The 23,594-nt window shown below is 39.1% G+C and overlaps 1 protein-coding gene across 6 annotated transcripts in view; it reads left to right on the top strand.

Annotated features, from left to right (window-relative positions):
• inpp4ab (inositol polyphosphate-4-phosphatase type I Ab) overlaps window positions 1-23,594 on the top strand; it is a 221,968-nt gene that overhangs the window by 181,237 nt on the left and 17,137 nt on the right. For 5 of the 6 annotated variants that reach the window (XR_009654506.1, XR_009654505.1, XM_060918996.1 and 2 more), the window contains 3 exons: window positions 82-179; window positions 2,692-2,804; window positions 3,478-3,632. Coding sequence is in view for 4 of the 6 variants with exons in the window: in XM_060918996.1 (XP_060774979.1) it covers window positions 82-179; window positions 2,692-2,804; window positions 3,478-3,632 (366 nt within the window). In the remaining 2 variants the exon portion in view is untranslated. Of the gene's footprint in view, window positions 1-81; window positions 180-2,691; window positions 2,805-3,477; window positions 3,633-18,818; window positions 18,981-23,594 lie in introns of those variants that run through there. The other variant, XM_060918995.1, reaches the window with a different exon arrangement.

Raw genomic sequence — 23,594 nt, 5'->3', positions numbered from 1 at the left:
TTACGAATAATTAAACACACCTTTTCAGTGTCTCTGTACAACTTGCTCTGCATACTGTACATAACTTTGTTGTGTGTCCAGGATCGGGGACACGTCCCTGCAAGAGATCATTAATTCTGAGAGTCTGGGACGTCTGAATTCCTACTATGAACAGTTCAAGGAGGTTTTACCAGATGACTGTGAGTCACCGCATGTTCTTTGTGTCCCCTAATCTCCTGACTAGTGGTGCAATACTTGAGATCGGTCTTGATTTCGAAACCGGTCTCAAGACCACTTTTTAAAGGTCTCTGACTCATCTTGGAATTAACTGCATTTTCACTCGGGCTTGTCTCAGTGTCAGACACAGAGGACTCAGGATTTTATTTTGAGACCGGTCAAGACCACAACTATGGGGTTATCATTGAATTGCTTGTGCATTGTCTGATTTATTTGTTCACATTATTACTGTGATTGGTTGTAAATCTTCCTGCTTCATATGCAACCAGTATTGTGACTCAGTGCTTGTACCTTGGTCAGATCTTCATCCATCTTGCGATGGGTCTGCCTGCTCACAATCTCTTAATCGTTGGTTGGCGGAGCATACAGTGGTGCTTGAAAGTTTGTGAACCCTTTAGAATTTTCTATATTTCTGCATAAATATGACCTAAAACATCATCAGGTTTTCACACGAGTCCTAAAAGTCGATAAAGAGAACCCAGTTAAACAAATGAGACAAAAATATTATACTTGGTTATTTATTTATTGAGGAAAATGATCCAATATTACATATCTGTGAGTGGCAAAAGTATGTGAACCTTTGCTTTCAGTATCTGGTGTGACCCCCTTGTGCAGCAACAACTGCAACTAAACGTTTCCAGTAACTGTTGAGCACACTGGCTTGGAGGAATTTTAGCCCATTTCTCCGTACAGAACAGCTTCAACTCTGGGATGTTGGTGGATTTCCTCACATGAACTGCTTGCTTCAGGTCCTTCCACAACATTTCGATTGGATTAAGGTCAGGACTTTGACTTGGCCATTCCAGAACATTAAATTTATTCTTCTTTAACCATTCTTTGGTAGAACGACTTTTGTGCTTAGGGTCGTTGTCTTGCTGCATGACCCACCTTCTCTTGAGATTCAGTTCATGGACAGATGTCCTGACATTTTCCTTTAAAATTCGCTGGTATAATTCAGAATTCATTGTTCCATCAATGATGGCAAGCCGTCCTGGCCCAGATGCAGCAAAACAGGCCCAAACCATGATACTACCACCACCATATTTCACAGGTGGGGTAAGGTTCTTATGCTGGAATGAAGTGTTTTCCTTTCTTTAAACATAACGCTTCTCATTTAAACCAAAAAGTTCTATGTTGGTCTCATCCCTCCACAAAACATTTTTCCAATAGCCCTCTGGCTTGTCCACATGATCTTTAGCAAACTGCAGATGAGCAGCAATGTTCTTTTTGGAGAGCAGTGGCTTTCTCCTTGCAACCCTGCTGTTCAGTGTTCTCCTGATGGTGGACTCATGAACATTAACATTAGCCAATGTGAGAGAGGCCTTCAGTTGCTTAGAAGTTACCCTGGGGTCCTTTGTGACCTTGTGTGACTATTACACACCTTGCTCTTGGAGTGGTCTTGGTCGACCACTCCTGGGGAGGGTAACAGTGGTCTTGAATTTCCTCCATTTGTACACAATCTGTCTGACCTATGGATTGGTGGAGTCCAAACTCTTTAGACATGGTTTTGTAACCTTTTCCAGCCTGATGAGCATCAACAACGCTTTTTCTGAGGTCCTCAGAAATCTCCTTTGTTCGTGCCATGAGACACTTCCACAAACATGTGTTGTGAAGATCAGACTATGATAGATCCCTGTTCTTTAAATAAAACAGGGTGCCCACTCACACCTGATTGTCATCCCATTGATTGAAAACACCTGACTCTAATCTCACCTTCAAATTAACTGCTAATCCTAGAGGTTCACATACTTTTGCCACTCACAGATATGTAATATTGGCTCATTATCCTCAATAAATAAATGGCCAAGTATAATATTTTTGTCTCATTTGTTTAACTGGGTTCTCTTTATCTACTTTTAGGACTTGTGTGAAAATCTGATGATGTTTTAGGTCATATTTATGCAGAAATATAGAAAATTCTAAAGGGTTCACAAACTTTCAAGCACCATTGTAGGATTCGGTGCCATTTAGCTCGATCCAATGCACAAAGCTTTCCCATCCCAATATCATAATCCTTTCCTAGATACAGCTGAAGATCGTTACCCAACGTCTTGAGAATTTTTGTTCCTGTTAATGGCTGTCACTCTTCACATGCACTGGTCAGTCCTGGTCTTGACATGGCCTCAACCCCTCAAAGTTTTGGTCTTGTCTTGGTCTCGATATACTCTGGTCTTGGTCATGAATGGTCTCATTGTTGGAGGTCTTGTTTACACACTACCCACTACATTTCCAAGAACAATAAGAAGTCTGTTACAGAACTTTATGGAGCACCATGTTACACTTTCAAAAAAAAAAAATCAATTAAACTTAACAAATGGTTCCAGACTTTCAAGATGTCATGCAAGCATGACCTCATCTGACTTAGTCGATTCTGTTTTCAAGCCTCTCAATTTAAATATTATGAATGTTGGTGTCAAATGTTACATTTAATTCCAACAGTAATGGCATGGTCTATCTGTTCATTCTTCCTTCCAGGCCTCCCTCGTTCCCGGAGTCAGACGTGTCTTCCTGAGCTATTGCGCTTCCTTGATCAGAATGTTCATGCTAGAAAAAACAAGAATGTTGACATCCTTTGGCAGGCTGCAGAGGTAGAGAACACCATGTATTTTAGCATAGCTCCCATTTCTATTGAACATATGTACCACGCATTTCTAAATAGCTAGATCTTTGCAGTCCCAGATCTGCTAATCAGTCTGTATTGGGCTCTTGAGCAAGCCAGCCGTTTCAGGCGTGCAGGACAATGGCTGAGCCTGTGTCTAAATCTATCTTTCTTATGAGCTAGGACATGGAGAAAACATTCTGGTCTGAGGTACACTTGTATGACGTAAAAAAAAATTAAGTGTAATGCTTTATCTGTTATTAAAAAAAAAATAGTCAAGTTTGTGCAAGAATTTTTTTTTTTACAATAAATATTGCTGTTCTGACTTGCCATACTGTCCTATACATGTACAGCCTTATTTCAGTACTTCTGTTTTACCAGAATTGTAAAAAAAAATGTACAGTATATTTAATATTTATTGTCGTTTTTACATTTTTAGAATAGTCCTTAGTTTTGTCGTAGATTTACTGCTGAGTGTGGCCAAATTTATAATTAATTCAATATTTTTTGAGTAAAAGCAAGCACTGTGTACAAAAATCAATAATGCTCTGCCGAGTACAAAACAGGAATTAAATTACAAGTCTAAACCAAGCCTGTACTGACTTTGCTATATTACACTGTGTTCTATCTAATGTAACTCATTCTTTCCTTTCTGGCTTCAGATCTGCCGGAGGCTAAACGGTGTACGTTTTACAAGCTGTAAGAGTGCGAAAGACCGCACAGCCATGTCCGTCACACTGGAGCAGTGTCTTATCCTGCAGCATGAGCATGGCATGGCACCCCAGGTCTTCACTCAGGCCCTCGACTGCATGCGGAGGTAGGACGCCACCAAAGTGCCTGTCCAAAAAAAAGGCTACTTTCTCAATACTGGGACATTACAGGATACAGGAGGATCAAAAAGTCTGAGTCCAGTACCATCAGCAGTTTAATTAATTGTAGTTATATGTGTATCACTGGTGCAGTTTAAATTAAGTCAGTATAAGAGGCATGTAATATGACATGCACATTGGCACAACATGTCACCTTGCAGTGAAACATATATCGAGAAAATAAAGAGTTTCAATTACAACCCCAATTCCAAAAGTTGGGACGCTGGGTAAACTGTAAAAAACAAACAAAAAAAAACCCAGAATGCGAAAATTTGCAAATCGTGGAAATCCTGTATTTTATCGAAAATAGTACAAAGACAACAAATTGAATGTTGAAACTGAGAAATTTTGTTTTTTGAAAAATTTATGCTCATTTTGAGTTTGATGTCAGCAACACATTTCAAAAAAGGTTGAGACAGGAGCATTGCCTGATATACAATTTCAGCTGCTCAACAGTTTGGGGTCTCCTTTGTCGTATTTTGCGCTTCATAACGCGCCAAATGTTTTAAATGGGAGACAGGTCTGGACTGCAGGCAGGCCAGTTTAGCACCCAGACTCTCTTACTACGGATTCAGTTTTAATATGTGCAGAAAGCTGTTTGGCGTTGTCTTGCTGAAAGAAGGAAGGCCTTCCCTGAAATAGATTTTGTCTGGATGGCAGCATATTGCTCTGAAACATGAATCATTCAGCATTAATGATGCCTTCCCAGATGTACAAGCTACCAATGCCATGTGCACTAATGCACCCTCATACCATCACAGATGCTGGCTTTTGAACTGTGCACTGATAACAAGCCGGATGGTCCCTATCCTCTTTAACCTGGAGGATGTGGTGTCCATGATTTCTAAAAAGAATTTCTGCTTTTAATTCGTCAGACCTCGGGACAATTTTCCACTTTGCCTCAGTCCATCGTAAAAGAGCTCGGGCTCAGAGAAGGCGGCGGCGTTTCTGGATATTGTTTATATCTGGTTTTAACTTGCATTTGTGGATGCAGTAATGAACTGTTTTCACAGATGATGGTTTTCTGAAGTGTTCCTGAGCCCATACAGTGATTTCCACTACAGACACGTGTCTGCTTTTAATGCAGTGTCACCTGAGGGCCTGAAGATCACAGGCATCCAATGTCCGTTTTCAGCCTTGTCTCTTGCATACAGAGATTTCTCCAGATTCTCTGAATCTTTTAATGATATTATGTACCATAGATGTGATCCCTAAATTCTTTACAATTTTACATTGAGGAACGTTATTCTTAAATTGTTGCACTGTTTTCTTACGCAGTCTTTCACAGAGCAGTGAACCCCTCCCTATCTTTACTTCTGAGAGACTCCGCCTCTCCGTGATGCTCTTTTTATACCCAATCATGTTACTGACCTGTTGTTAATTAACCACATTATTTTTTTTTTAGCATTACACAACTTTTTCAGTCTTTTGTTGCCCTGTCCCAACTTTTATGAAATGTATTGCTGACATCAAATTCAAAATGTGCATATATTAAAAAAAAAAAAAATACAAATTCTGAGTTTCAACATTTGATATGTTGTCTTTGTACTATTTTCAATGAAATATAGGGTATCCATGATTTGCAAATCTTCACATTCTATTCACATTCTTCATAACTCTTCACATTCTGTAATATTTTTATTGAGATGTGATGACAGAGCACCAGATCTCATACTCACTTTTTGTCAAGCTCACAAACACAATGTGTTACTGCATGTGTAACTTTATTAGTCGTTCTCTCCCTGGAAATTTCATACTTGTTCACTTCCCGTAGTCTCTTTTAAAGCACTTAACAACCTAATTATCTTGCCATACATTATTACATTAAATTAACTTCCAATTTTCAGCCCAGTCACCCAACCAAAACATGAGAAAATGGCACAATAGAGCGCTCACTACCCCAGAGGAATTTTTAACTCAAGCTAAAATCGTCTGTCCAATATTGAACAAAAGAATAAAGAAGGTTCAGACTTTTAGACCCTGCTGTATGTGTTTTATTCTTTATCTGTTTCTTTCTTTCTGTAAAATAGGCAGTCTTGAACACTTCATTATCTTTTTCCTGAAGCACCGTTATGCCTGTATGTCTCTGCTTCTGAATTCTGCTCCTGCTGCTGCTGCTGTTTTTGTTTTTGTTGCCTTTTTTGATCCAGTGATGGGCATTATCTCCATCAGCCATCTCACCCTCCTCTCCATCCCTCCTGCTATTGATCCACCCTCCTGTTCTTTGCTTGCTGAACAGATAAAAAGTGGAAGCTGAGCCAGTAATTTAAAAATACATTTCTTTAAGGGTAATGAAGAGAGATTTAAGAAGGGCAACTTGCATTTAATTTAGCATGTCTAGGTGGAATGGCTTCATCTCAAATCATCTACCCTACCCCTTATCCCCTTCTTGGATCCTCTCTGAAGTGTAGCGGGATCGGCGAGATTTAAAATCTTTGTGGGTTTCAGAGAAAGGAAACAAGATACGGGATTGTTTTGTTATATAAGTCATGTAGGCTGCCTGTCTTACCTGGCGATCAGTGTTGCATAAAGCGGCTTTGCCCAAAGAGCATATTGTGCGTGTGTTTTGCTCTAGCGCATGGGAAAACACACTCTCCACACACTCCCTCTGCTCCTCCATAGGCCTATACGCCTGGGCGGCACTGTTTTTGGTTATTGGTTCATGTTACATGATCGTGCCACTGTAGTGGATGAAAAGAGGGATGTTGTGTGCGTTTTTTGGCTGCATTAGCAGCGTGGAACTGTTGCATGCTCAAGTTTGCATGTCCCGAAGCTGTTTAAATAGCATACAGGAAATGTTTCCTAAGTGGGCCTTTTATTGTACACTCCTCAGGAATAAAGGTACCAAACTGTACTTTTCTTTGTTGCTGGGTGGTACCATCAAGGGAACATCTTTTGTACCTTTTAGTATGGATCTTTTTCTTGTGAAGGTGCATGCGGTCTATCTTTAAATGTCTTTATAGATTAATATCAGCTGCTGAAACCAAAATCGGAGCTTTTTGTACCTTTACTATACACAAAACGACAAATATATTTAAATAATATTGGTTGGTGTTGAGTGGTATATCAGATGTATTCCATTCAGCTAGTATGATCTTGGACGAGTCGAAGACGAGTTCTAGCTGAATGGAATATATCTGATATACCATGAAAAAAAGCCAGCCAATAATAATAATAATAATCATATTATTATTATTATTATTATTATTATTATTATTATTATCAAACATACACCAGGGGGAACCATCAGGGCCTTCTAAGCCTTCAGAGAAGGTCCAAACATATCAGCATTTCAAATGTTATATTTAATTTCTTTCATTCTTGAATTTCTTTCATAATTTCATTATAATTATTCTCTTCTAATTCTAATTTGGCCTCATTTTCTATCAAATTTGCTTCAGAAATGAAAGGGTTACCGTCCTGAAAACATTAAAATCAAATTATCCAATGAGATTTTTTTGTTTGTTTTCTCTAGGCAGAGAAGAGTTTAGAGCTGGCTCACTCATTTGTTAGGACTTCATTGCCGGGACAGAAGGCCATGGTAGTATATGTTTATGTAGGAAGTGACAGATGAATTAACCAATCAAATTTTGTTTTATAGTGGGAGGAACCAAAAATTTATCGCCCTAGGCCTACTTGAAGGCCAACGCGAGATTAATCACGAGTCGGCGCCGTCAGCGCAGCAGTGAAGTCACCTTCTAGTCGGTGTAGCATTCATCGGTAGTGTTAGCGAATGCTAAAAAAGTGGTCAAGCCAGTGCTATCTAGAGCAAGTCGCACAGGCTAACGACTAAGAAACTAAGATTTCTGTCTCCAGACTCTTCTTTCACGCGCCCTCGCCACAGTATTTTTCACTCAGACTTAAGTATTCATTTCCTTTTGTAATTTACTTAGTTACTTTTAAAATCAACACCGACAGGTACACACAATGGAGCAACCTAGCAGCCTGCCACTAATTCCTTACAAAATCCTTTGCCCTGTTGCTTTTTTTGATGTGTCTGGCTAAGTTTTGACTGAGCTCAAGTCCCAGCTCAAATAGGAACAGTTCACCAGTGACATACATACACTCTTTTCCAGTTTTTCAATGTCCGTCGATATGTTTTTCTCTTTTAAATATGCCTGAAGAATATTGAAGTTTTGGTAATCTTTCAGGTGTTCAACGCGTCTTTCTCTTTCCCGGCGAACAAAGAAATGTTTGTGTGCAGGCGCAGCAGAAAACTTTCTCATTGGATATTCGCATCAGCGCTGATGTGTGACGTCATGTTGTCTTGACGACCATCCAATATCATAAACCATATTCAACACTCATTCTCCATTGAGTAGAGTGGTGTAATACACGTAGGATAAGCGATATGCTAACAATATTGCATGCTATCAAACCAAATGAATGGAACCCGCTAGAAGGGAATAGAACACGTTTTTATTCCATCGAAAAAGTGTCCGGTATGTCTAATAATATTTGAAGAAAATAGTTTAGCGATACAGTGTCTTGCAGAAGTATTCATCCCCCTTGGTGTTTGTCCTGTTTTGTCGCATTACAAGCTGGAATTAAAATAGATTTTTGGGGGTTTAACACCATTTAATTTACACAACATACCTACCACTTTAAAGGTACAAATTGTTGTTTTTTGTCACACAAACAATAATCTCATCTCATCTCATTATCTGTAGCCGCTTTATCCTGTTCTACGGGGTCGCAGGCGAGCTGGAGCCTATCCCAGCTGACTACGGGCGAAAGGCGGGGTACACCCTGGACAAGTCGCCAGGTCATCACAGGGCTGACACATAGACACAGACAACCATTCACACTCACATTCACACCTACGGTCAATTTAGAGTCACCAGTTAACCTAACCTGCATGTCTTTGGACTGTGGGGGAAACCGGAGCACCCGGAGGAAACCCACACGGACACGGGGAGAACATGCAAACTCCACACAGAAAGGCCCTCGCCGGCCACAGGGCTCGAACCCGGATCTTCTTGCTGTGAGGCGACAGCGCTAACCACTACACCACTGTGTCACCCCACAAACAATAATTAAGATGGAAAAAACAGAAATCTGGAGTGTGCATAGGTATTCACCCCCCAAAGTCAATACTTTGTAGAGCCACATTTTACTGCAGTTAGAGCTGCAAGTCTCTTGGGGTATGTCTCTATTGGCTTAGCACATCTAGTCACTGGGATTTTTGCCCATTCCTCAAGGCAAAACTGATCCATCTCCTTCACGTTAGATGGGTTGTGTTGGTGTACAGCAATCTTCAAGTTATGCCACAGATTCTCAATTGGATTGAGGTCTGGGCTTTGACTAGGCCATTCCAAGACATTTAAATGTTTCCCTTTAAACCACTCCAGTGTAGCATTAACAGCATGTTTAGGCTCATTGTCCTGCTGGAACGTGAACCTTCATCCCAGTTTCAAACCTCTGGCCAACTCAAACAGATTTTCCTCCGGAATTACCCTGTATTTAGTGCCATCCATCTTTCCTTCAGTCCTGACCAGCTTTCCTGTTCTTGCAGATGAAAAATATCCCCACAGCATGATGATGCCACCACCATGCTTCATTGTAAGGATGGTGTTCTCAGGATGTTGGGTTTGCGCCACACATGGCATTTCCCATGATGGCCAAAAAAGTTCAATTTTTGTCTCATTTGACCAGAGAATCTTCTTCCATGTGTTTGCAGAATCTGTCACGTGCTTTTGGGCAAGCTCCAAACATGTTTTCTTAAGCAATGACTTTTCTTCTGGCCACTCTTCCATAAAGCCCCACTCTGTGGAGTGTATGGCTTAAAGTGGTCCTATGGACAGATACTCTCATCTCCACTGTGGATCTTTGCAGCTCCTTCAGTGTTATCTTTGGTGTCTTTGTTGCATCTCTGATTAATGCCCTCCTTGCCTGGTCTGTGAGTTTTGGTGGCTGGCCTTCTCTTGTCAGGTTTGTAGTGGTGACATACTCTCCATTTTGCGATAATGGATTTAATGGTGCTCCCTGGGATATTCAAAGTTTGGGATATTTTTTTTTTTTATTACCCAACCCTGATCTGTACTTCTTCACAACTTTGTCTCTGACCTGTTTGGAGTGCTCCTTGGTTTTCATGTTGCTTGCTTCAGTAGTGTTGCAGAGTCAGGGTCCTTCCAGAACAGGTTGATTTATACAGACATCATGTGGCAGATCACGTGACACTTTGATTGCACACAAGTGGATCTTAATCATCATGACTTATGAAGTGAATTGGTTGGACCAGTTCTTATTTCGGGGTTTTATACGAAAGGGGGTGAATACTTATGCACACTCCAGATTTCTGGGTTGTTGTTTTTTTTCATCTTAATTATTGTTTGTGTCACAATAAAACAACAATTTTCACCTTTAAAGTGGTAGACATGTTGTATAAATCAAATGATGTTAACCCTCCAAAATTCCAGCTTGTAATGTGACAAAACAGGACAAACACCAAGGGGGATGAATACTTCTTCAAGACATTGTATTCTCATGCTAAATCTATAGCTTGTCATTTGATTAATGAAATATGATTATTCATAGCTAGGCAAAATTTCATGATCATCCAATTACTAATGCACTCTTGAACCATAAATGTACTGCAGGTCTTACTCTGCAATCAGAGCTTATTAGCAGTAAACATGTTAATCAGAGTTTGTCTGTGCATTTTTGGCTTTCTGTCTTCCCACACACTCTTCCTTTTCCAACTATCGCTTGGTTGAGGGGGAACAAAGGTTCGAGTTTATTTATGTGGAAATTTTGTGCTAAGTCATGGTTAATGTGCATGGTCATGGTTACAAGCACTTCTCAGAGAGTGTGTTACCAACTTGGAGTTCTTAAATGTTTGCTTCAGTGTTGCTTTGTTAAGCTTAATTAGCAGCTTCTCCAACAGTAAGAGTAAGTCAAAGCCTCTGCTCCCACAGCATGGTGAAATCTGATTGGTCAGAAGGTCTGTGTTAGGTTCATATAATAGCACAGCTCAGACAGTAGTTCCAGCTGGACATGAACAACAGGTTAAAATTTAATGCCCTCATTCTAATATCTTCTTGTTTCTATAGTAACAACTCTTACATGGGAACTTGTACAGCAGCCATTCCATATAATCTAAGAAGAAGAATAAACAGATTTAAAAATAGTGTTGTTTAACAAATCAAAAACTATAATTGTTAATGTGTTAAGGTTTTTAGGAATCATTTATTTAACATTTATGGAAGGAGTCCCAGTTGGCAGTGCTTTGTAACAGTCTAAATTTCCCAGCTCAGAAAAGTCTTCAGGGCAGACGGGTTTATGCTTTCCAGTTTCTCTGGAAAAGACCAGGCTGCTTTTTTTTGTTGTTGTTGTTGTTTTCGAGAGAGAGGCTGGTGAGGGAATGATTATCACAGGTGAGTACAGGAACTAACTTGTCTCTCGCACTTTCCAAAACATAAAATCTACAACCCCAAATCAGGTCAAGTTGGGACAGTATGTTGAAATTGAAATTAAAACTGAAAACAATGATTTGTAAAAATCAAAACAATACATTATTTGATTTATGTTATTTCATGAATATTTCAAAGTAAACCCTTATTTCAATTTTGATTCTTGCAACACATTTGAAAAAACTTGGACAGTAAAACATTTACCACTTTATAATGTTACCACTTATAAACACAAAAAATGTTTAGGGACTGAAGACACCAAGTGATGAAGCGTTTCAGGTGTTATTTTATTCCATTCTTCCTGTAAATAGGTCTTAAGGTGTGCAGTGGTACGGAGTCAGTTCAAAATTCGCCACACATTCTCTATTGGGGACAGAGGGGACAGACACCCTCTCCTTCCACAGCCATGCCTTTGTAATGTGAGCAGAATGTGGTTTTGCATTATCTTGTTGAAATATCCCTGGAAAAGATGTCGTCTTGAAGGCAGAATATGTTGCTCCAAAATCTCTGTGACCTTTTCTGCATTAATGCTGCCATCACAGAAGTGTAAGTTACCTTTGCTAAGGGCACTGACACAACCCCATACCATGACAGACCCCGGCTTTTGGACTTGTTGCTGGTAACAGTCTGGATGGTCCTTTTTGTCTTTGGTCCAGAGCACACAGCATCCATTTCTTCCAAAAAAAGACCTGGAATACTGATTCCTCTGACCACAGTATATGTTTCCACTGTGTGATGGTCCATCCCAGATACCTCGGAGTCCAGACACAGTTAACATAATGCTGCCTTTGTGCACAGTAAAGTCTTAACTGACCCATGTGGTTATATCAGCTATAGATGAATGACGGTTTTTGATGCAGAGGGATCAGAAAGCACGTGTTCAGCTTAGGCTTGCGCCCTTGCCCTTTGCACACCAAGATTCCTCCAGATTCCTTAAATCATTTAATGATATGCACCATAGAGGGTGACACATCTAAATCCAAATTTGAGGAACATATCTTGGGTTCATATCTTGGGAACAATATCTTGGGTTCATCCCGTCTGCAATGAAATACAAGTCAAAAGTAAATTTAGAAATCATGCTTTTTCTTTATTTGCTTTATTTTTGGTCACCTGTTGATATAACCTGCTTCAAATCTCATAATTATTTAATTGTTTTACCTTATTATTAGCCCTAAATTTCACCGTCCCAACTTTTTTGGAATGTGTTGCAGGCCTTAAACACAGGAATGGATGTATATTCACAAATGAAATGAAGTTGACCAGACAAAACACAAAATATCTTGGGTTCATCCCGTCTGCAATGAAATACAAGTCAAAAGTAAATTTAGAAATCAATGCTTTTTCTTTATTTGCTTTATTTTTGGTTTAGTAACTATAAACCGTTAAAACACATGACATTTCAGACATTAATAACTTAAACATTGTAATCATTGGCAAATCGTTGTGGTGTAAGCAGAATAACACACTCCAAAATCATGCAGTTATATAAAAATAACACACTTCAGGGAAGTAGCAGCACTCCACTCACACGTTGTGTTGCATCGCTCCACCCCCTTGGGCATGCATCATTTCAGTATAATAACAGTCTTTCATGTGTTATTCCTTAATTATTAAACTCTCTGCGTTCTCCAGAGAGGTTTGTCGAGACTGTTTCAGTTTTGTGTGCTGCATCTTGAACTCATTTGGCTGTTGCAGTCAATCAAGCAGTTCAACATGATGTAACTGACTTAGAGTCATATGAAAAAATTAATACATCCCATGGAAATTGTAGACTTTTCTCAATATATTTACATAACATTAAAGTGATTAACCACGAAATTTTGAAATGACAAAATTATGAAATGTCATCATTATACATTAATGCGAGATGTTCTAGAGGAAAAAAATTAAGCAGACTTTAGCTTAAAAAACATGTTAAAGTTGTAACATCAGTCCGTTGGGCCATTTCCCCGTGTGCAGCCATACTGGATTAGCCAGATACATGGATGTATTAGGAGACGAAAATGAGGGTGGTGCTGCGTGATGTAGGATTCCACACGTCTTCTTCCTTCCGTCCTGGATCCAAGACGTTTGGCCGAGTGGTTTCATCAAGTAAAGTGAGAAAACATCTTTAATCCTGGAAAAAGAAGCAAACTGTGCAGTGAGCATTTTACAGAAGATTGTTTTGTGGAGGACTTGTATGAAAAAATCACTGGGAAGAAGCGAGACACGAGGCAGAAATGACAACTGAAGCCAGACGCGATCCCGATTTTGTTTCACCACAAAACACCAGCAACACGACAGCATATTGTGTCATGCATCAAATGGATAGACGATAAGCAGGTAAATATATACAGTATGTATTTTTTTAAATTAACAGGCAGTAAACTAGCCACTATGTTATTTAGATTCCTTTTCTAATACTGCCACAGTTTTTGTGGAGAAATGCAAACAAATTGACTGAGAAGTCACGCTAGACCATAATATTATACTGTAGTCTAGTATAGCGTGCACTTGCACACCTCCACTGTGCTCGCAGAAAATGACGTCATGTACGATGGAGTTATGGCGGCCTCCTTGACAAATAATAGTTCCGTCTATTTTCATCACTTTAGTGGTGAAATCGTTAAGAACAAATTCAACATGCAGCTTTTTTTTATAAAGGACAGACATAAAGACCGACATTTAGCTCAAGTTGTTTATTTGCGAGATATTTTCTTTAAAGAAGCGAACATTTCACCCTTTGAATACAGTGCCTACAGATGAAGGTGATGAACAAAACAACAAGGAGAATTAACTCTTTCAATCATTTACAACCCCGATTCCAAAAAAGTTGGGACAAAGTACAAATTGTAAATAAAAACGGAATGCAATAATTTACAAATCTCAAAAACTGATATTGTATTCACAATAGAACATAGACAACATATCAAATGTCGAAAGTGAAACATTTTGAAATTTCACGCCAAATATTGGCTCATTTTAAATTTCATGACAGCAACACATCTCAAAAAAGTTGGGACAGGGGCAATAAGAGGCTGGAAAAGTTAAAGGTACAAAAAAGGAACAGCTGGAGGACCAAATTGCAACTCATTAGGTCAATTGGCAATAGGTCATTAACATGACTGGGTATAAAAAGAGCATCTTGGAGTGGCAGCGGCTCTCAGAAGTAAAGATGGGAAGAGGATCACCAATCCCCCTAATTCTGTGCCGACAAATAGTGGAGCAATATCAGAAAGGAGTTTGACAGTGTAAAATTGCAAAGAGTTTGAACATATCATCTACAGTGCATAATATCATCAAAAGATTCAGAGAATCTGGAAAAATCTCTGTGCGTAAGGGTCAAGGCCGGAAAACCATACTGGGTGCCCGTGATCTTCGGGCCCTTAGATGGCACTGCATTACATACAGGCATGCTTCTGTATTGGAAATCACAAAATGGGCTCAGGAATATTTCCAGAGAACATTATCTGTGAACACAATTCACCGTGCCATCCGCCGTTGCCAGCTAAAACTCTATAGTTCAAAGAAGAAGCCGTATCTAAACATGATCCAGAAGCGCAGACATCTTCTCTGGGCCAAGGCTCATTTAAAATGGACTGTGGCAAAGTGGAAAACTGTTCTGTGGTCAGACGAATCAAAATTTGAAGTTCTTTATGGAAATCAGGGACGCCGTGTCATTCGGACTAAAGAGGAGAAGGACGACCCAAGTTGTTATCAGCACTCAGTTCAGAAGCCTGCATCTCTGATGGTATGGGGTTGCATTAGTGCGTGTAGCATGGGCAGCTTACACATCTGGAAAGACACCATCAATGCTGAAAGGTATATCCAGGTTCTAGAGCAACATATGCTCCCATCCAGACGACGTCTCTTTCAGGGAAGACCTTGCATTTTCCAACATGACAATGCCAAACCACATACTGCATCAATTACAGCATCATGGCTGCATAGAAGAAGGGTCCGGGTACTGAACTGGCCAGCCTGCAGTCCAGATCTTTCACCCATAGAAAACATTTGGCGCATCATAAAACGGAAGATACGACAAAAATGACCTAAGACAGTTGAGCAACTAGAATCCTACATTAGACGGGAATGGGTTAACATTCCTATCCCTAAACTTGAGCAACTTGTCTCCTCAGTCCCCAGACATTTACAGACTGTTGTAAAACGAAAAGGGGATGTCTCGCAGTGGTAAACATGGCCTTGTCCCAACTTTTTTGAGATGTGGTGTTGTCATGAAATTTAAAATCACCTAATTTTTCTCTTTAAATGATACATTTTCTCAGTTTAAACATTTGATATGTCATCTATGTTCTATTCTGAATAAAATATGGAATTTTGAAACTTCCACATCATTGCATTCCATTTTTATTTACAATTTGTACTTTGTTCCAACTTTTTTGGAATCGGGGTTGTATTCAACAACAATATGAGTCTTTGTTTTTTGTTATTTTTGTTACGAACTCGGGCTGAATTTACTGGGGTGGAATGACTACAAAATGACTACAGAATGTCAATTTTATGTGTAGTTTGTTGTTACCTTTATCTGTAGGGATTGTATCAAAGAGCGTGAGATGTTTGCTTAAGTATGGTGAGAAAAGTCTACCATTTCCATGGGATGTACTTTTTTTTTCACATGACTGTATGTCAACATACAGCACCAAAATCAAGTAAAGATGTAATTTCATGCGGAATTTAAGGTCGAATTATATCCCCTAAATTAATTTTAAAGGGCTCTGACACATACTAATGATATAAAAGCTGCACCCTTAATGGCACCAATTCAGCAACATGGAAAAGTACAGGGGTGGGTTTCCCAAAAGCCTCCTAACGCTAAGAGCATCTTAACTAGGAGAGAGAGTGTTCATTGTGATGCTCGTTTGACCATTTAACGATGATCTTTGTGCTATGATGCTTTTGGGAAACCCACCCCAGTTTGGTATCTTTATTTGTGAGCGTACACACACTGATGAAGCAGAACGTTGTTCTTAATTTATTGTTCTTCGCTTTCTCTCTCTCCATCCTGTTTCTCTGCGTCGTCTGTTTCTTTCTGTTTGTTTTTGTTTCTGTTTTTGTTCTCATTTAATGTTTTTTTTTTCATTTGTTTTAACCCTTTCAATCTTTTTTTATTATTATTTCTGACTTTGAATCCGTATCTGGTTTTTGTTATTCATCTTCATCAATGTTGGTCCTGCTGTGGCTATTTAATTCAAAACCCTCCTGTGCCCATGAACACGGCCCCTCCCCTCTATCACCCACCCCCTGGCTGCAGCGTTGGTACCCGTGAGGGCGTGACGCAGAAGAACCTGAGCGGCGTGTTGCCCGTGCGGGAGTTGAGGCTAGAGCCCAGTCTGCTGTACTCTCTGCCTCTGCTCACTCTCAGCCCCAACCTGCTCATCGTCTGGCTCTTCCTCAGTGTCGCCTACCTGCTGGCTAAACTCCGCTGCAGCTGAGCCACAGCACTCCCCCAGCTCCTCTTCCTCCTCTTCTTTTTCTGTCAAGTTCTCTCTCTCCAATTCTTTCTACTTTCTTTCTTTTGTTTTTAAATTTCTCTCCATCAGTATTTTGCTTTACTTGTTTTTGTTTACTTTATTTCATTGTTCTTTAATGCTTACACTCTTTCTGTACACTCTCATACTTTTGATTCTTTTCTTCTATTCATTCTTTCTTTTTCTGTCCTTCCTTTTTCCATGCTTCATTTTTTTTTACGTTTTTTGCTTCCATGTTCAGTTTTTCTTGTTTACCTTGTCATTATCTCTTGCTTTCTTTCTTGCTTTTGTTTTGCTTTTTTACCTCTATATTTTTCCTTTTACTTTTCTTTCTTTCTTTCTTTCTTTCTTATTTTCTTTTTCTTGCTTATTTTTTCACATTTTTGCCTCTGTTCAGTTTTTCATTTAATTTTTTTTTATTTTATCATGTTTTTCTTTGTTTTTCCTTTTTCTTTCTTTCTTGCTTCTTTTTTTTTACTTTTTTACCTCTGTATTGTTTATCTTTTTACATTGTTTATTTTATCTTCTTTCTTTTTCTTGCTTATTTTTTCACATTTTTGCCTCCATGTTCAGTCTTTCTTTCTTTCTTTCTTTCTTTCTTTCTTTCTTTCTTTCTTTCTTTTTGTTTCCAATACAAGGTTTTGTTTGTCTGTTTGTTTTGTTTGTTTGCTGTTTTGTTTTTTTATTTACTTTCTTGTACTCACTTTTTGCATCTTTACTTACATTTTCAGTTTTTTCCTTGATTTTTCCCCCTTATTTTCTCTTTCTTTCTTTCTTTCTTTCTTTCTTTCTTTCTTTCTTTCTTTCTTTCTTTCTTTCTTTCTTTCTTTCTTTCTTTTGTTTCCAATACAAGGTTTTGTTTGTCTGTTTGTTTTGTTTGTTTGCTGTTTTGTTTTTTTATTTACTTTCTTGTACTCACTTTTTGCATCTTTACTTACATTTTCAGTTTTTTCCTTGATTTTTCCCCCTTATTTTCTCTTTCTTTCTTTCTTTCTTTCTTTCTTTCTTTCTTTCTTTCTTTCTTTTTGTTTCCAATACAAGGTTTTGTTTGTCTGTTTGTTTTGTTTGTTTGCTGTTTTGTTTTTTTATTTACTTTCTTGTACTCACTTTTTGCATCTTTACTTACATTTTCAGTTTTTTCCTTGATTTTTCCCCCTTATTCTTTCTTTCTTTCTTTCTTTCTTTTCATATTTACTTCCTTGCATTTTTGCTTGGTTGGTTTTTATTTCCTATTCATGACGCACTTTTTTTTTTAAATTACTTCAGCTTTTTAGTTTTTTTTTTAATTGACTCTTGCTTGCCTTGCTTCTTTCCTTTTTGCTTTCCAGACTTTGCCTTTTGTCTTTTCTCTGATTGGCTGATTTGTGTTGAGGAGGGAGGTAAGCCTGTGTTCAGTGGCTACACATCCTCTGTGTGTTGAAAGATGTATGTGTCCCAAGCAATGCGTTTCTGCCTTACTTCCTTACTTCACTAAATAATTGGGGTGTGACTCCCAAGATTTGTTATTTATATATATTCTGTGTGTGTGTGTGTGTGTGTGTGTGTGTGTGTGTACACACACAAGAATTTATTAAGTTTAAGTCTGTAAAAATGCGTGTCCATTCTTCTTCCTGCACCTGCTACAGATATGCTGGTTATAAAGACCATATACCATAGAGAACCGATTTCTTAACCAAGATCATGTTTCCTCAGTGATTTGTGGTTGAATTTTTACGTCTTCCATGTGTTTGTATTTAAATGCAAAGCTAACAACTTGGCCAGAGCTTAACCTATGATATACAAAGCCAGTGCACTTTTCCAGTGAAGTTTTAGCGCCAGGTGAATTTGATTGTACATTAGGTCAGGGGAACTTTTAATTATGCAGTAAATATAGCGCCGTATTTTTAATATGATTATTTTTATTAGCCACTAATTTGTGCAATATGCCCAGGTTTTCATTCGAGGTAAAATTTCAATAGGTTTCATTGGTTCATTTAATATGCCTATAATCCAAGTCTTGTTTTAGATGACGTCAACCTGAACATGTTGCTTTATACTAAGGCAAATTATGCAGGAATCAGAAGCAGAATGTAACTCTTAGTGCCAAATATTGAACTAATTATGTTGCTTTCTTTGTGCCATAATAATACAGTATTCAGGTCCCAAAGCTTCAGAGCTCTTCCTGGGTTCCCCCTGCTCATTATTTTATAAAACACTATTTTTGCTATAATTATACTGTTTTTATTTATTTATTTATTTATTTATTTGGCAGCCACTTTTAGCCCAGGAGGGTCAAGAGGCTTCCTGGCTGTACTGCGATTTGAATTCACAACCTTTACTAGCACAAAAGGTTACTGTATGAGCTTCCTCAGCCCTGTATATTATTTATATTTTGAGAAAAGTATTTGTTCAGCAATGCCAAATAAATCTGACCCTCTTCTTCATGTTCCCAGATCTGGTTTAGACCTTTATTTTTGCATGCTACACAAATAGGGATGCATCAATACTATTTTTTTCCCCCAGACAGAGTACATGTTTTGTTTTGTTTTGTTTTGTTTTTTTTAGTACTTGTCAATACTTGTACTGAAATCAGTAACCTATTTAATATAACGCAACCAGGGACCTTCTATTTAGCTCGGTTTATTTTTAGTGCTGCGATTGGGTTTTTTAAAATTTATTTATTTATTTATTTATTTATTTTTTTTTAAACAGAGGGTGGTTGACGTGAGCATGTGGATCACTGTCAGCGATTCTGTAATTGTAGACCCTGATGAGTGTCTTAGTGCTTGCTGAACTGAATTGCTCTCCTCACATTACGTCATGCATCATGCGACAGTTTCTCTACATTTGTGTGTGCAAAATTCATGGCACTCATTTGAAATGACCCTGTTCAGTGATACTCATCTGCACACACAAGATGTTTCATATTGTAACAGGATGCTGTAGTTACTCCTTCTGATATATTTCGAAGAGCAAAGTTTGCGGTCTGCTTTTCTTCATTTGCCATCATTAATCATGAAATAACATGCTTGTTCACTCATACAATGGCGTACACTAGGCTTTCTTACATATGGGATGTTGGGTCTTGAGGACGAGTAAATGAACACAGTATTGGACTGATACCTGATACCAGTGTTGTAGTCGAGTCACTAAACCTTGAGTGCAAGTCCAGTCTTGAGTCCCCAGTGTTCAAGTCCATTAAAGAAAATTTCGAGTCGAGTCCGAGAACAAGACTCCAGCCGTACCATTTGACGGTGACTCTTGCTGCTTTTATGTGAAACCGGCTCTGCTACTGTGTTGAACTAATGTTACTGCTCGACTGCCCCATTTTACTTAATAGGCTACAGATAAAAAGCTTGTTCATCGCACAGGAAGCCCCGCCCACTGTCAACAGGGCAAATAGCATGAGAGAGGGTTAACACTAGCTAGTTCATCGATCAGCAAGCCCCGCTATCAACAGAGCAGTGAACATAGTGTGTCACTCACTTACTTCTCGAGGTGGAGTCTTGCCAAATAACGATTGAAGTTCGAGGTTGTCCCCGTCGTCTCCTCGATTGTTTTTCTACATATGGAACAGATAGCAGTGCATTTTTTCCCATTGCACGAGAAGTCTGTATAAGCAAAGCGGACAATCCTAGGGGCTTCTCTCCAGGCATTTTAGCACCATTAACGTTAGTTTGTTCCTGACAATTAGTATAAAAATTAATGTAGATGTAAATATCTTATGCCAGGTTATTATGGCATGTTACAAAAAATAAAGAAAAAATCCAAGTCTCGTCTCCAATTTACAAGTCCGAATGCAGTTAGTGCCTGAGTCCGAGTCATCGGTGCTCAAGTCCAAGTCAAGTCACGAGTCCTTAAAATTAAGGCATGAGTCGGACTCGGGTACTACAAGCCTGCCTGATGCTGGTATTGATGCATTCCTAAACATGAATTGTCAGGATTTCTACACCAAACCAGGCTACTCCTTTCATCTGACCCAAGTAATGAAATTGCCTGCTTTGAAATATCCTTTTCCATTTGGGAATCATATCACTTTGTTAAAAGCTCATGTCTAAAAATATGGTTGGCATATTTCTCATAATGGCTAATTTTACACTTAGAGAAGGGTTGAAGAGAGAGAAACTGAGTCAGTTGGCCTGATAAATCCTCAGAAGAGTTTGCTGTGTATGATGTTTGCTAAGTTAGATACTGTAGATGGATCACTTGGACTTGGGTTATGGATACGTCCGATTAGCTTTAGGTGGGATTAAAAGTCCTCAACTGCAAAACAAGGACATTCGTGTATATGGTTTGGGGCTTTAAGTCTTTCAATAGGTTTTGATTTGAGACTTTTTTAGGACTTTGATACTTTTCTTTCTATGATGCATGAAGTTGCAGTGCCATATTTATTAGCTGGATTCACACTGCATCAGTTTTCTTGTTTAGAAAATACGGTTTTCTGTGTAGTATGTTCTTCTGTTTATTACCATTTCTTGGAATAAATAATGAATTTGGGTGGTACTCGGGGATTGATTACCCTCCATTCACACTAGCAAGCGACCAATCATTTTCCATGTACATGCATGACAGAGCCATGTTTTCAAAAACAGCGTCAAGTAAAGCTATGGTCACACTACAGCTCACGATGCTTTGCGATGGGTTATCGATGAAAATAAGGCGTTTTGGTGATGATGCATGGCGATATACAGGCAAGTTGAAAGTTCTGGTCACACAGCAGGTGAACACTTGACTATCACGCCTTCGAGCGCTCATGCAGCCATGCTTGCTCACAGGACCCAGTCCTTATGGGAAACACAGGATGCTGATTTGAGCACAATCAGCACACACAGATAAGGACACTGTTTTCACAAAAACTTTGCAAAGTATAATCATTGTCACTGTCATGTTTGTTTCTAGCCATGATTACGACCCTGGTTAAATACTCTGCTTTATGACACTACTTTTGTGTTTTGCTTTTGTTTTGTTTTTGTAAAAGATTACGCCTGCTAATAAACACTCTTCACGCACTTAGAGCCGTCAACCGCTGCATACCTGACAGAAGGCTTCACAAAGTCTCTGTGAAAACAGCTTCCTTAGATGCGCGTGCTGATTGTGCTCAAATCAGCATCAGGTGTTTCCCATAATGACTGGGTCCCAAGCACACGCACAACGTGCTCCGAAGAATCCCCAAATGTAAATGCACTTTTTAAGTCTCAGCGAAGGTTAGGATGTGCTGAGCCGCTGTTGAGGCTTCCACAAGCATCGGGGACATGGAATTGAGATAAATGCATCTCAAGAGACTCCAAGAAGGTTCCCAGAGCTTTGGGAAGTATTCCCAAACTCATCTGCGAGTATTCACTGCTTAGTTTGCTGACGAAAACATGGCCGCCAAAATTCAGTGCATGCATTAAAATTTTTTTGCAACATTTTTGGCCACTCGCGAGGCAGAGACACAACCAAAAAAAAAAAAAAAAACTCACAAAGCTTAGAGAACATTTGCCGTGCATCGCACTATTGGTGGAGATGCTACCAATTTTTCATCACCAAGTATTCGCAAACCCATCACAAGCTGTGGTGTGGCCAGGGCCTAACAAAACAACAGCATGACATTTAATCTCAGATTTGTCAAGTCTGTGGTCACAAACCCTGGTTTCTTGGACCAATCCGATGACATTTGAAATTTCTTCAGTCCTCCACTCATTACTTTAACGCCGACCTGCAGTTAGTTCCCATTTGCAATTTGAAAATGGAATGAAACGGTGTAAGTACAGGTAGCTTGCTTTGCTATTCTGCTAATAAAGCCAGTATTTATAGCAAGCATGTAATATGTAAAACAATGTTATATTGACACAGATTAGTGCATTACTTTTTCATTTGTGTTGAGCTCGTTCACTTATATAAATACAGTGCCATCCACGATTGTTGCCAGCCCTTGTAAAGATTAGTGAAAGCTTTAGAAAAAAAATCCAGCTTTTCGTGAAGTAGCGTCATCTCACACTGCTCTGTTTTCTCCAACCTTATAAAATGTCACAGGAGACTCAGTGCCATTTTACTGGCAAAGTCAGGTTGTATGAAGTATTAAATGCAAAGGTGCTAGTAATAGTGGCATATGTGTTTTTGTTGAAAATATTGATTTCTTGATGAGGGATTTGTTTTTTCTCTGAAAATGTATTTCAACCAAAAGTTGGATTTTTCTCATTTTTTCAGTATGAGATTGTGGCAGCGGGGGCATGGTCAAGCGCCGGTCTGTGACAGGAGGGCGGAGTCAGGGAAGGTAAGTGACAGAATCACTTCACCTGAGAGAAATTAACCTGTGTTTGTGTGTCTTCCCAGCAACCACGCCCTATATAAGGAGAGAGAGAGCAGAGGAAGGGAGCTCTCTCCTTATATAGGGCGTGGTTGCTGGGAAGACACACAAACACAGGTTAATTGCTCTCAGGTGAAGTGATTCTGTCACTTACCTTCCTTGACTCCGCCCTCCTGTCACAGACCGGTGCTTGACCACGCCCCCGCTGCCACAGAGATGAAGCAACTTTTTTTCTAATCCATTTTACTGATCTTTACAAGGGGTGCCAATGATAGTGGAGGGCACTGTGTGATACGATATATCATCAGAACTACAAAAAAAAAAAAACAGTAGCAGTTGCTACACAGCTACAAGAGGCAAGCTCCTTGTCGCTTACGAGTGAGAATATCAGTGTTCATCTTCATGGATTTAGTGTGTTAATAGACTCTTGTGTTCTGCTTGCATTTAGCTTGAGCTTCCTTGCTTAGAGAATGTTTACCTTCATATTTAGAGATATATTACCGAAGTAATTCACTAAGGAATAAGATATGTTCAACTACCTCTCGATTTCCTGAAGTTTTGAGACATGACGATTCAGAACTTGGTGATTGAAGCCACTATGGTGGGAGATGTGTTTGATGGAGTATCTCCAGCGATGTGATGCTCTTCTGTATTATCTCTGCACTTGTGAGTATAGTAGAATTATATTATACTCAGCAGGACTGTTGTTCAGCCATTGGTTGGCATGTTTTGTTTTGAACTTTCTATTGATAATGATTG

This window comes from Neoarius graeffei, chromosome 4 (genome assembly GCF_027579695.1).
Source record: "Neoarius graeffei isolate fNeoGra1 chromosome 4, fNeoGra1.pri, whole genome shotgun sequence".
Lineage (NCBI taxonomy): Eukaryota > Metazoa > Chordata > Actinopteri > Siluriformes > Ariidae > Neoarius > Neoarius graeffei.
The sequence above is the reverse complement of the archived record's forward strand: the minus strand, read 5'-3'. Positions and strand labels throughout refer to the sequence as shown.